Raw genomic sequence first — 14,388 nt, 5'->3', positions numbered from 1 at the left:
CCAAGCCTAGATTTTGTCCAGGTCATGCTGCATGCAGGCATGGACTGCTTTATTATCTGAGGAATTGCTAATGGAACTGAAAACTGTGCAATCATCAGCGAACAGTCCCCACTTCTAACCTTATGATGAAGGTAGGTCATTGATGGAGCAGCTGAAGATAGTTGGGTCTAGGCAGCTGCCCTGAGGAACTCCTGCAGTGATGTCCTGTGGCTGAGATGATTGGCCTCCAACGATCACAGCCATCTTCCTTTGTGCCAAGTATTACCCCAGCCACTGGAGAGTTCATCCCTTGATCCCCATTGACTTCAGTTTTGCTAGGGCTCTTTGATGCCACACTTTCTTTTCTTTTTATAAGGAGATATTAGGACCAGTGACCAAAAGCTTGGGCAAAGAGGTAGGTTTTAAGGATTCTTAAGTAGCTGCTGTTGTTATGATTGTGTATGGTGTGTATATAGAAAGAAAGATTTGCATTTCTATAATGCCTTTCATGACCACCGGACGTCCCAAAGCACTTTACAGCCAATGAAGTACTTTTTCAAGTGTAGTCACTGTTGTAATATAAGAGCATAAGAAGTAAGAGCAGGAGTAGGCCATACGGTCCCGTGAGCCTGCTCCGCCATTCAATAAGATCATGGCTGATCATCGACCTCAACTCCATTTTCCTGCCCGATCTCCATATCCCTTGATTCCCTTAGAGTCCAAAAATCTGACCATCTCAGCCTTGAATATACTCAAAGACACAGCATTCACAGCCCTCTGGGGCAGAGAATTCCAAAGATTCACAACCCTCTGAGTGAAGTAATTCTTCCTCATCTCAGTCTTAAATGGCCGACCCCTTATCCTGAGACTACGCCCCTTAGTCCTAGACACTCCAGCCAGGGGGAAACAACCTCTCAGCATCCACCCTGTCAATCCCCATCAGAATCTTGTATGTTTCAATGTGAGGAATGAATATTGGCCAGGACACCGGCGATAACTCCCCCTGCTCTTCTTCGAAATAGTGCCGCGGTATCTTTAACAGCCACCTGAAAGAGCAGGTGGGACCTCGGTTTAACGTCTCATCCGAAAGACAGCAACATTCCCTCACTTTCAGCCTCTACTCGAGAAGTCCCTGGATTGGGTCTCGAACCCACAACCTTCATGACTCAGCCCACCTAGCCACTGGCTGACGTCACGGGCGTCGGCGTCGGGTCACGTGAGCCGGGTTGCCGCGACTGCGCAGTGAGGAACGAGTGAAGCCCCTCCCCCACCTCCCCGGACCAGGCCGCGGGCCGCCGCCGACGACAGCAGCAGCGCTGGTGACAGGGCGACCGTCCGGAGGGCTCGGTATGTGGGAAGAGGCCGCCGCGGCTCCCAAACCGGGGTCGCTATAAAGAAGGTAAGATGGCGGCTTTAAATGTTATGAGGAGGTGGGCAATTAAAAAAACCCCTCCTACGCCACAGTACCTGGGAGCCAGAGGTGAGGCGGCGGCGGTTACACAGGCCGCGCTCTCCGACATCGCGCAACCGGACTGGATTTGAAAAGAAACCGATACCGACACCGCGTTCGGCCCAGCCCGGGGGGTGAGGGAGGCCTTGCACCCGCCGCACAGTAGGCTGAGGTGACGGCCAACCCCCCCTCCCGCGGCCTTCGATTTATCTCCAGTCAATCCGTCCCCCTCCCTCCCCCGGGAGGCGGGCGGCGCTGCCTTTTGGTCCGGGGCGCGTTAAAGTGGCTCTTCCCTTCTGAATAATTCCTCTTTTATTGGGGAGGCGAGGCCCTGAGTAAACCCTCCTCTCCCTCCCCCAACTCTGCTCCTCTTCCTCGCCCCGGTGGACTCCCTCACACAGCTGCCATCTGTATTCTCTCAAATAAAGTGTAACCTTTCCCTCCCTTATTTCCTTACCTTATCTCTCCCCCTCCCCCCAGTCTATGATGATCTGAGTTGCACTCATAGAAACATAGAAGATAAGAGCAGGAGTAGGCCATTCGGCCCCTCGAGCCTGCTCCGCCATCCAATGAGATCATGGCTGATCATCCAAATTCAGTACCCTGTCCCTGCCTTCTCCCCATATCCCTTAATCCCTTTAGCCTTAAGAAATATATCTAACTCCTTCTTGAATATATTTAATGAATTGGCCTCCACTGCCTTCTGTGGTAGAGAATTCCACAGGTTCACCACTCTCTGGGTGAAGAAATTCCTCCTCATCTCTGTCCTAAATGGCTTACCCCTTATCCTTAGACTGTGTTCCCTGGTTCTGGACTCCCCCGCCATCGGGAACATCCTTCCTGCATCTAGTCTGTCTAGTCCTGTTAGAATTTTATAAGTTTCAATGAGATCCCCTCTCATTCTTCTAAACTCCAGCGAGTATAAACCCAATCTCCTCATACGTCATTCCTGCCATCCCAGGTATCAGTCTGGTGAATCTTCGCTGCACTCCCTCCATGGCAAGAACATCCTTCCTCAGATAAGGCGACCAAAACTGCACACAATGCTCAAGGTGTGGTCTCACCAAGGCCCTGTACAACTGCAGCAAGATATCCTTGTTCCTGTACTCGAACCCTCTCGCTACGAAGGCCAACATACCATTTGCCACCTTAACCGCCTGCTGCACCTACATGCTTACCTTCAGCGACTGGTGCACAAGGACACCCAGGTCACGTTGCACTTCCCCTTCTCCCAATCTATTGCCGTTCAGATAATCTGCCTTCCTGTTTTTGCTACCAAAGTGGATAACCTCGCATTTATCCACATTATACTGCATCTCTGCAACCTCCTCACAGCACACACGCCCACCCAGCTTTGTGTCGTCTGCAAACTTGGAGATATTACATCTAGTTCCCTCGTCTAGATCATTTATATATATTGTGAATAGCTGGGGTCCTAGGAACGATCCCTGCGGTACCCCAGTAGTCACTGCCTGCCACTCGGAAAAAGACCCGTTTATTCCAACTCTTTGCTTCCTGTCTGCCAACCAGTTCTCTATCCAAGTCAGTACCTTGCCCCCAATCCCATGTGCCTTAACTTTACATGCTAATCTCTTATGTGGGACCTTATCGAAAGCCTTCTGAAAGTCCAAATACACCACATCCACTGGTTCCCCTTATCTATCTACCAGTTACATCCTCAAAAAATTCCAGTAGATTAGTCAAGCACGATTTACCTTTTGTAAATCCATGTTGACTTTGTCCGATCCTGTCACTGTTTTCCAAGTGCTCTGCTATTGCATCTTTTGTAAATGGACTCTAGCATTTTCCCCACTACCGATGTCAGGCATACCGGTCTGTAATTCCCCGTTTTCTCTCTACCACCTTTTTTGAACAGTGGGGTAACATTAGCTACCCTCCAATCCATGGGAACTGTTCCAGAGTCTATCGAATTTTGGAAGATGACCAGCAATGCATCTACTGTTTCTCGGGCCACTTCCTTAAGTACCCTAGGATGTAGATTATCAGGCCCTGGGGATTTATCGGCCTTCAATCCCATCAATTTCCCTAACACCATTTCCCTACAAATACTGATTTCTTTCAGTTCCTCCCTCTCATTAGACCCTATGTTCCCTGACATCTCTGGGAGGTTATTTGTGTCCTCCTTTGTGAAGACAGAACCACAGCACAACTGTCCACCTAGTGCATAAATCCATCTGTTTGGACTTTGTCGAAAGAGGCTCCAAACCCGACACGGACTGTTTGCTTTAGTGGCTCAATGCCTGGCACATAAGAGTGGTTGATGGGATGTGAAGCAAGGTGGTATTGGCACAGTGGGCCCAATAAGTTTTATCCACCTTGGTCATTACTGGGTACTGCTTACATCTGTCCTCTCGTTTCCCTGTATTATGGTCATTTGGGAAAGAGGGTAGGATGAACTGCACAAATGGTGTGTGCTGTCTTTTGGGGGATCTTGAGTAACAGCTCAATCCCTGGTTCAGGAACCTTTACAGCTAACATGCCCAGACCTTGGGCTGGCTTTGAGTTGAATGTATTGATGACGACTGTGGAATCTGGTCAGATGAAGTTGGTGTCTTGTTTTCCGTAACATCCTCTTCATCATGGTGAAGACTCGATTCTGGTTGTCTACTGGAGGAGAGGTGAGATGTGTGCCTATTTTTGCAGATGGAAGCAGCAGAAAAGACTGAGTAGGCGTTTGCATTTCAGAACTGGATTTGGCTAGGCAAGTTGAATGAGCCCAGATAGATGATATAAGGATATCCAGTGTCTCTCAAAAGACCCTCTGGTGTTCGGGTAGAGGAACCAGTGAGTCCGCACTTTTTCTGGGTAAATGCTTTGAGGGCCCCGAGAGAATCAGTAGGAGTGGACTGAAGGAGGCACATGTCGAATTGGTGGGTCTATTGTGCACAGGATGCACTTGCCCTCAAAGCAAGACTATCTAAGGGAATTGTTTGAAGCCTCGGATGGGGTGTCCTAAAGTGTACTGTCTGATGGGAACCAATTAGCCTGAAGCAATGCCAGAACTTTCCAGCAGAAAGACCCCAGTAAACCTTGACTCGTGTTTATCTTTAAACTACACGACAACTGTTTCTGTAAATGCAGAACTATAACTTGTTCCATATTCGTCTTTGAAATTGACAGTGGAAGGGAGGTAAACGTTATTGCAGGATAGGGAAAATGAACTGGTGCGTTAGGGCAAAGCGTGCCATTTTGTACTTTGTGGGGGAGGGGTCAATTATGAGAGGTCCTTCTGATATAATGTTATCTGTCAAACATCTTAAAGGGAGATCACCCCCTTTACATGATTTGTTTCCCAGGATGTTGTGTCCTGGTGCTGATCCACTCCAGCAGTGTGTCGAAGATTTGACCGACAGAACTAATCTATAGAATGGTCTCTCAAGCTTTGCCATTTAGATTCCTATCTTCTCAATCCCTCTTTCCCAGGTTGTAAACAGCTAATTATCTTAAATTTACTTTACTGGGGAATAATATATTCTGGATAATTGCCCTCAAACTCTGGAATGCACTTTAAAGTGGATTATTCTGCATGATATATGCAGAAAGTGTGTCAACCTTGGCTCAGTGGGCAGCACTTTCGCATCTGAGTCACAAGGTTGTGGGTTCAACTCCCACTCTAGTGATTTAAACATAAAATTGGAGCATATAATCTCGACTGACACAACCGTGCTGTGCTGAGGGAATGAACAGGCTGGGGCTCTTTTCTCTAGAAAAGAGAAAACTTAAGGGTGACCTGATTGAGGTTTTTAAGATTATGAAAGGGTTTGATGGGGTAGACGTAGAGAAGATGGTTCCACTTGTGGGGGCGATCAGAACTAGGGGCTATAAATATAAGATAGTCACTAATAAATCCAATAGGGAATTCAGGGGAAACTTCTTTACCCAGAGTGTGGTTAGAATGTGGAACTCACTACCACAAGGAGTGGTTGAGGTGACTAACGTAGATGCATTTAAGGGGAAGCTAGATAAACACACGAGGAAGAAAGGATTAGAAGGATATAACTGACAGCTTTTTGAGGGAGAGAGTTCCCGATTTCCACTATTCTTTGTGTGAAGAAGTGGTTCCTGACATCACTCTGAACATTCTAGTTTATGCCACCTTGTTCTGGACTCCCTACCAGAGGAAATAGTTTCTCTGTATCTATCCCATCAAATCCTTTCATCATCTTAAACATCTCAATTATATCACCCCTTAATCTTCTATACTCGAGAGAATACAAGCCGAGTCCATGCAACCGTTCCTCATCATTTAACCCTTTTACCCCAGTGTCATTCTGGTGAATCTGCGCTGCGCCCCCTCCCAAGGCCAATATATCCTTCCTGAGATGCGCTGCTCAGAACTGAATGGAGTGCTCCAGATGCGGTCTGAACCAGAGCTCTGTACAACGAGTATATTTCCACCCTTCGTAAAAAGAAAGACAGACTTGTATTTACAGGAAACTCTCTTTTTTAACTGGCATCTAAATATCTGGAAATCTCTCTTAACCGGCAAAATTCAGGAGTAGGTTCAGGTAAGTTTTACTATATATTAGTGGCCGTGTAACCGGGGTTCCTGGATCTGTGACCGTGTAACCGGGGTTCCTGGATCTGTGGCCGTGTAACCGGGGTTCCTGGATCTGTGGCCGTGTAACCAGGACTCCTGCATCTGTGGCCGTGTAACCGGGAGTCCTGCACAAGTGCCGTGTAACCGGGGTTCCTGGATCTGTGGCCGTGTAACCGGGGTTCCTGGATCTGTGGCCGTGTAACCGGGACTCCTGCACGTGCCGTGTAACCGGGGTTCCTGCACCTGTGGCCGTGTAACCGGGGTTCCTGGATCTGTGGCCGTGTAACCGGGACTCCTGCACAAGTGCCGTGTAACCGGGGTTCCTGCACCTGTGGCCGTGTAACCGGGGTTCCTGGATCTGTGGCCGTGTAACCGGGACTCCTGCACAAGTGCCGTCGTGTAACCGGGGTTCCTGCACCTGTGGCCGTGCAACAGGGACTCCTGGATCTGTGGCCGTGTAACCGGGACTCCTGCACAAGTGCCGTGTAACCGGGGCTCCTGCACCTGTGGCCGTGTACGGGGCTTTCGTACCTTGGTAAGTATACCTCTCTGTAATCCGGACTTTTTGATCAACCGGCACCACGCCGGTCCCGTCGGTACCGGATAAAAGAGTTTCCTGTATATAGCACCTTTCATGACCAACGGATGTCTCAAATTAAAACATTTGGAGTTGAAGCAAATTGCATTCCTCAGTGTTATTACATGAACAGTTTCCAAGATTTGACTTAATTACTGATGCAGTGTGTAATAGAAATTAACCTGTGGCTAGCACAGATCCTCATTTGCAGACCTGAATGAGTTCTGGGGTTTTCAGGGAAGTTGAAGTTAAATTAGGTTCTGACGAAAGGTCATCGACCTGAAACGTTAACTCTGTTTCTCTCATCACCGATTCCGCCTGACCCGCTGAGTATTTCCAGCATTTTCAGTTTTTATTTCAGATTTCCAGCATGTGCAGTATTTTCTTTTTGTATTAAAATCATGCATTCACTTAGAATTTAATTTGGTGTATTTACTGTCATAAAAACATGAATCTCCCTGATGGTTTGGGTAAAAGCACTGTTTAATATATAAGCGATATATATAAGCCTGCACGTCTCCGGTTTGATTCTCTGCTGAGTTAGCTGATGTCAGCAGGGCAGCAGTTTGGTCTCGTTGCTGCTTTGCCAGGGACAGAGTAAATGGACCCGAGTTCCCATTCTAATCATTAAGTGAAATCTGTTGAAAAATTTGTGTGGACATCTACGGAGAACAGGATTGTGCTCCGCTGCGATGTTCTCCATGGTCTGTTGACTTTCACTCCAAGGCCTAGACACTTAAGCTGATGTATAAAAAGTGGCCACTTAACATATTGTAATGTTTTGTGGTTCCATATATTTTCTACAGTCTTTTAACTGTTCAGGTGGTTTATTGAGCACTTTAGTTTAATAAAACTGATATTGTGGAAATGCTTTAAAAAACATTTTTTTAAACCTCTCTTATTAGCAATGTCATAACATAAGACAGTAGGGATGTGATCTGTTCCTCTGTGTCTACTGTCATTGGCCCTCTTTAGCTGGATGGTGGGAGCAGTGGACTACCTTGCCCAATGCTTCAAATAAATTTCCTCTTTGTTGGGAAACATCAGCGCTGACGGTCACAAAAAGGATATAAACCATGTCCTTTCATATTTGGAAAGCTAGATGTTTCCTATGTATTTGTCATTTTTAAATAGGTTAAACCCTCTTCAGCCACTATTCGAGAACCTTGCTGGAATGGAATTTCTGAGGACAGGATCCTGATTGCCTAGACTCAACTAGTCTAATGCTTGCCATCGAGCCTGGCTTGTAAAGAATGGCCAATTGGTGTGAATTCAACTACAGATTGTGTAACTTTATCCTATGTCAAGTGTCAGCTGTGGCTCAGTTTTTAGCACTCTCGCCTCTGAGTCAGAAGGTCGTGGGTTCAAGTCCCTCTCCAGGGACTTCAGCACATAAATCTAGGCTGACACTGTAGTACTGGGGGAGTGCTGCACGGTCAGAGGTGCCGTCTTTCGGATGAGACGTTAAACCGAGGCCTCGTCTGCTCTCTCAGGTGGACGGAAAAGATCCCATGGCACTATTTCGAAGAGCAGGGGAGTTCTCCCCGGTGTCCTGGCCAATATTTATCCCTCAATCAACATAATAAAAATAGTTTATCTGGTCATTATCACATTGCTGTTTGTGGGAGCTTGCTGTGTGCAAATTGGCTGTAAAGCGTTTCCCACATTACAACAGTGACTACACTCCAAAAGTACTTCATTGGCTGTAAAGCGCTTTGAGACGTCCGGTGGTCGTGAAAGGCGCTATATAAATGTAAGTCTTTTTTCTTTCTGTCGTTACTTGCTGCCTGCAGGAGGGGATGGGGTTAAAAGGTTTGGTGAATTTTTTAGTATAATTTCCGTAACCAGCACCTGGGCCAAATGTAAAGGTTCTTGTGACAGCACAGACTGTCAAATTGTAAGTTTACTTGTATGTTATAGAAGGATTTTTTTTTTTTGAGTTTTATTAATCCCATTCTTTCAATATTAGGTGTTATGGGCAGGTAATGAAAGAGAAGAATTCCCAGGAGCAACAATGACGGAATGCTTCCTGCCACCAACGAGCAGTCCCAGTGAACACCGCAGGGCCGAGCACGGCAGTGGCCTGACTCGCACACCAAGCTCAGAGGAGATTAGTCCTACAAAATTCCCCGGACTGTATCGTACTGGCGAGCCTTCGCCACCTCACGAAGGCCTCCATGAGCCTGTTGACATAGTGTCCGACGATGAAAAGGAACATGCAAAGAAAAAAGGCAAATTTAAAAAGAAAGAAAAGAGAAGTAAGTAATAGTTCATGGTTTTTCAGGATTATAGCATGTTAACTGTACAATGTGTGTGGAAGCTCTGCAGGTGAAAGCACATCAGGTTGTTGCTATAATCTTGATAATAGTGATAGGGGATGTAGTGGATGGCACGACGGGTTAAACTGCCCTTTTCACCTCCGAGACCTGGATTCACTTTCTGCTCCGAATGATGAGAGGGAAGTCTCTGTTTGTTGCCTGTGTAGAGGCTCTGTGTGAAATGAGTTTGGTCAGTCTCAATCCAGTTCCTATAGGGCAATGTGCTGACAACACAAAACTGTCCCTAATTGGAAATCTCACTGAGAGGCTGGTGTGGGAATAGAAAATAATTTGCACTGGTACTGTAGGGGGTGCTCTTTTCCGATTAGGGCTCAGGCATGATAGAGGGAGTTTTACTCTGCCTCTGGTTGTGCAATACCTGACCTAGGAGCGTTTGATGCTGACTGGGTGCCTGAAATGGAAAGCATTCCATTCCTCAGCATTAACATTCCTCATCTAGATGAGCAGAAAAATGTGAGAGTCACTATCTGCATATAAAATACTTGTTTTATTCCCTTTTACTTTATTGAAGTTTCCCACATTACAACAGTGACTCCACTTCAAAAGTACTTCATTGGCTGTAAAGCGCGTTGAGACGTCTGGTGGTCGTGAAAGGCGCTATATAAATGCAAGTCTTTCTTTATTTTTGTTCTTGCCCTTTTTTTTGCTTGCTTTATTTATCTCACTATTTAATTCCTGTCTTTTTTATTTGTTCATGGGATGTGGGCATCACTGGCAAGACCAGCATTTATTGCCCATCCCTAATTGCCCTCGAGCAGGTGGTGGTGAGCCGCCTTGTTGAACCGCTGCAGTCCATGTGGTGAAGGCACTCCCACAGTGCTGTTAGGGAGGGAGTTCCAGGATTTTGACCCAGCGACGATGAAGGAACGGCGATATACTGTACTTCCAAGTCAGGATGGTGTGTGACTTGGAGGTGGTGGTGTTCCCATGCGCCTGCTGTCCTTGTCCTTCTAGGTGGTAGAGGTCGTGGGTTTGGAGGTTCCTTGCTTTTGTATTGGAGGTTGCGAAAACTAGCTTTCTATTGATGGAAGTAGGGCTTATGTACACTACTCAGTGAGAGTGAAACTATTCTTTAACTTGTTATGCTGTAGAGATGTGGAATTACGGCCACGCACCCTGTGAGGTAGTTATGATTCTTTGGAATTGCATTTAAATTAAAGCTGGAGAAAATCGGCAAGCTTAACATTTTCCATGCTGCACATTTCACAATTTGGTGCTCCACTGATGGGTTAGATGTATTGTGTGGTATGATACTTAGTCATACAGAGTGGCAAGGACCCAAGTTTGATTCCTTGTATGCTGTTAGCTGGACTCCGTGGAGCTGTAGTGGAGGCAATGCAGTTGGCCACTGGACTAGGGAGGGGAAAAGATCATCCAGGATTCTCCCTTCTGATTGCTCTCTAGTGACTCCCTGCTGTATATATGGATGGTGGGTGTGGTCTTGGTTCTGTTGCCCTCCACTGTCCAAATAGCCACCTTTAGGCTCTTGCATGGAGATGAGTATGGTGCAGATATGCTTCTGGTGCTGGGGAATCCAACTACCTTGCAGTGTCTTCTGGAGAGAAGCAGAATAAATTGGTTGGGGACGGGGCAGAAGAATCAACACAAAGCTTATTTTTCTTCTTTTTCTTGCAGCCGAGGGGTATGCGGCTTTCCAAGAGGACAGCTCAGGTGATGAAGCAGAGAGCCCATCAAAGATGAAAAGGCCAAAGGGTATCCATGTCTTCAAAAAGCCTAGTTTCTCCAAGAAGAAAGAAAAAGACTTTAAGGTCAAAGAGAAGCCAAAGGAAGAAAAGCACAAAGAGGAAAAACATAAAGAGGAAAAACACAAGGAGAAAAAGTCCAAAGATATAACCGCAGCAGATGTTGTTAAGCAGTGGAAAGAGAAAAAGAAAAAGAAGAAGCCGGCACCAGAGCAGGAAGCAGTTCCGGTGGATACTCCCTCTTCCCTCAGGCCAATCTTTGGTGTTCCATTAGCCGAGGCTGCTGAGAGGACTATGCTGTATGATGGGCTCCAGCTGCCAGCAGTTTTTCGAGAGTGCATTGACTACATTGAGAGCTATGGCATGAAGAGTGAAGGCATTTATAGGGTATCAGGTACAGTTTCCACTTGTTTTGGACTGTTCAGTACTTTCTTTTGAAGAGTTCAATTAGCTGTGAGAAAACCAAGCCGTTAGTACTCTCAAAACTTTTGAAAAAGGAGAACTGGGCAGTGTTGAAGGAATAAAGGAGTGTGCTTATTATGTAAGGTGAAACTTTACACCCTCAAACTGACAACATACTTAGTCCTAAAATTAACAGCTAGGTTCAATCCGCCCAGACCTGGCAGATGCTGAGTGACCTGCTGCGCATTTCTAGCATTCCGAGTCATTTATTCTGCATCAACCATGAGGCAGAGCTGAGAGATTTCTGATTTGAAGTTGTGCTTGTATTCTTTCTCGTTGACCTGAATGAAGAATGTGTCCTGATTTTGTTCTTCATCACCTGTCCAAGACAAATTCTATTTCATGGCTGACTATGACCTATTTCCATATAGCATGTGTAAGATTGTTGTAACAAAAAAAAACATTCAGTGCAATCTAATTGAGACTATTATGAGGAAGTAGGGCAGTCTAATGGCTCCCTATTAGGTAATGTGAACTAAACTTCAAACCTTTCTTTAGAGGTGCCAGACTAGCATCTTAGTTATTCTGTGTGGGAAGGAAAACCTGTGGACCCGGGGAAAGGGGGATTTGGAGAAAGTAATGCCCAGTGTCAAAGAAGCCATCTTGAGCTGCACTGATCGATTGTGACAATCTATAGCATAGTCTGAGGTACAAATCTAGATTATTGTGTGTCTGTGTCTGCATCTGCTATTGACTCTGTCTTGGCGCAGAGAAGGTTAAGGGGAGATCTAATAGTTGTGCTCAAAATTATGAGGGGTTTTGAGAGCTAGGGAGAAACAGTTTCCATTGGCAGGAGAATTGGGAACCAGAGGACACAGATTTAAGACAATTGGCAAAAAGCCAGGGGGAGATGAGAATTTCTTTCACAGTGAGTTGCTTTGATCTGGAATGCACTGCCTGAAGGGGATTCACGAGTAACTTTCAAAAGGGAATTGGATAGATACTTGAAAAGAAAGACTTGCATTTATATAGCGCCTTTCACGACCACCGGACGTCTCAAAGCGCCTTACAGCCAATGAATTGGAGTGTAGTCACTTGTAATGTGGGAAACGCGGCAGCCAATTTGCACACAGCAAGCTCCCACAGACAGCAATGTGATAATGACCAGATAATCTGTTTCAGTGATGTTGATTGAGGGATAAATATTGGCCCCAGGACACCGGGGATAACTCCCCTGCTCTTCGAAATAGTGCCGTGGGATCTTTTGCGTCCACCTGAGAGAGCAGACGGGGCCTCGGTTTAACATCTCATCCGAAAGACGGCACCTCCGACAGGGCAGCACTCCCTCAGTTCTGCACTGGAGTGTCAGCCTAGCTTTATGTGCTGAAGCCCCTGGAGTGGGACTTGAACCCACAACCTTCTGACTCGGAGACGAGTGTGCAACCCACTTAAGCCACAGCTAACACTGGAAAGGAAAAATTTGCAGTGCTATGGGGAAAGGAGTGGGGGAGTGGGACTAATTGGATAGCCCTTTCAAAGAGCCGGCACAGGCACGATGGGCTGAATGAGCTCCTTCTGTGCTGTAAGATTCTATGATTCTATAACAAATATAAAATAACACTGATTTTTCTGCGTAACTGAGTGTTGGGGTTCTTTTGATTTTTGCAAACAATTGAGGTTGACTCGAGCATATCACTGTTAACTACTCAACTTGCTAGGAAGAAGGAGAACATGTGCCTTTAAGAGCACACAAAAGCATGCAATAAGAAAGGGGATTAAAAACAAAAATGCGGGGAATACTCAGCAGGTGAGACAGCATCTGTGCAGAGAGTGAGTTTCAGGTCGATGACCTTTCGTCGGAGATTTAACAGGTTTTAAGTAAGTGCAGGGGCAGGGAAAGATGGGGAGGGGAGGAAACAAAAGTTAAGGTCTGTGATAGGTTGGAAGGCAGGAGAGATTGAATGACAAAAGGAGATGGTAATGGGACAAGTAAAGAAACAAAAGTTGAGTCGAGAAGAGGTGTAAATGGGACTGCAGAATCATCAACAGCTACCATCTGGAAAAAATAGGGGCAGAGGTTATGGTCTGGAAGGGGTTTTCCACATTATGTACAATTGTCTGCTTCATGAGCTTTACTCAACCTGGGGAAAGAGTCTGTAAATGTCTCCCTTTTTCTGCCTCACATAGGAACAGGAGTAGGCCATTGAGCCCCTCGAGCCTGCCCCGCCATTCAATGAGATTATGGCTGACCTAACTCCATATACCTGCCTTTGGCTCCTATTCCTGAATACCTTTGGTTAACAGAAAGCTATCAATCTCCAATTTAAAATTAACAATTGATTTAGCATCAATTGCCATTTGCAGAAGAGAGTTCCAAACTTCTACCACCCTTTGTGTGTAGAAGTGTTTCATAATTTCACTCCTGAAAGGCCTGGCTCTAATTTTTAGACACTGCCTCCTAGTCCGAGACTCCCCAATCAGCGGAAATAGTTTCTCTCTCTCTACCCTATCCCTCCTCATAACTTAACCCTTGCAGTCCGGGTATTATTCTGGTAAACCTACACTGCACACCCTCTAAGGCCAATATATCCTTCCTAAGGTGTGGTGCCCAGAACTGCTCACAGTGCTCCAGGTGTGGTCTAACCAGGGTTTTGTATAGCTGCAGCATAACTTCTACCCCCTTGTATTCTAGTCCTCTAGATATAAAGGCCAGCATTCCATTAGCCTTTTTGATTATTTTCTGTACCTGTTCTGACATTTTAATGATCTATGTACCTGGAACCCCGAGTCTCTTTGGACATCCACTGTTTTTAGCCTTTCACCATTTAGAAAGTACCCTGTTCTATCCTTTTTAGGTCCGAAGTGGATGACCTCACATTTGCTGACATTCAAATCCATTTGCCACAGTTTTGCCCATTCACTTAATCTGTCGCTATCCCTTTGTAATTTTATGCTTCCATCTACACTGCCTACAATTCCACCTATCTTTGTGTCATCGGCACATTTGGATATATGACTTTCTATGCCATCATCTAAGTCAATAAATATTGTGAATAGTTGAGGCCCCAAAATAGATCCCTGCGGGACACCACTAGTCACCTCCTGCCAATTTGAGTACCTACCCATTATCCCGACTGCCTGTCTCCTGCCTAACCAGGTCAATAATTTTCCCTCAACTCCATGGGCTTCTACCTTAGTTCTCTCTCGTGTGGGACTTTATCCAGTGCCTTTTGGAAGTCCATATAAATAACATCCATAGACATTCCCCTGTCCATTATTTTAGTCACCTCTTCAAAAAAAATTCAGTCACGTTTGTCAGGCATGACCCACCTTTCACAAATCCATGCCGGCTCTCTCTGATCAACTGAAAGTTTTCG

General features: G+C 45.9%; 1 protein-coding gene across 3 annotated transcripts in view; it reads left to right on the top strand.

Annotated features, from left to right (window-relative positions):
- Nucleotides 1-1,227: 1,227 nt before the first annotated feature.
- Nucleotides 1,228-14,388, top strand: part of ralbp1 (ralA binding protein 1) — a 49,293-nt gene continuing 36,132 nt past the window's right edge. The window contains exons 1-3 of one of the 3 annotated variants that reach the window (XM_085992369.1): nt 1,228-1,378; nt 8,537-8,825; nt 10,542-11,003. In XM_085992369.1, the coding sequence (XP_085848495.1) occupies nt 8,582-8,825; nt 10,542-11,003 (706 nt within the window). In that variant the 5' untranslated portion in view covers nt 1,228-1,378; nt 8,537-8,581. Of the gene's footprint in view, nt 1,379-8,536; nt 8,826-9,417; nt 9,514-10,541; nt 11,004-14,388 lie in introns of those variants that run through there. The other 2 variants (XM_085992368.1, XM_085992370.1) reach the window with 2 other exon arrangements.

The sequence above is a fragment of the Somniosus microcephalus genome, chromosome 7 (assembly GCF_052327205.1).
Source record: "Somniosus microcephalus isolate GS21.2 chromosome 7, FLI_Smic_1.0, whole genome shotgun sequence".
Lineage (NCBI taxonomy): Eukaryota > Metazoa > Chordata > Chondrichthyes > Squaliformes > Somniosidae > Somniosus > Somniosus microcephalus.
Note: the sequence above shows the minus strand (reverse complement) of the source record. Positions and strands in the feature narration are given on the sequence as shown.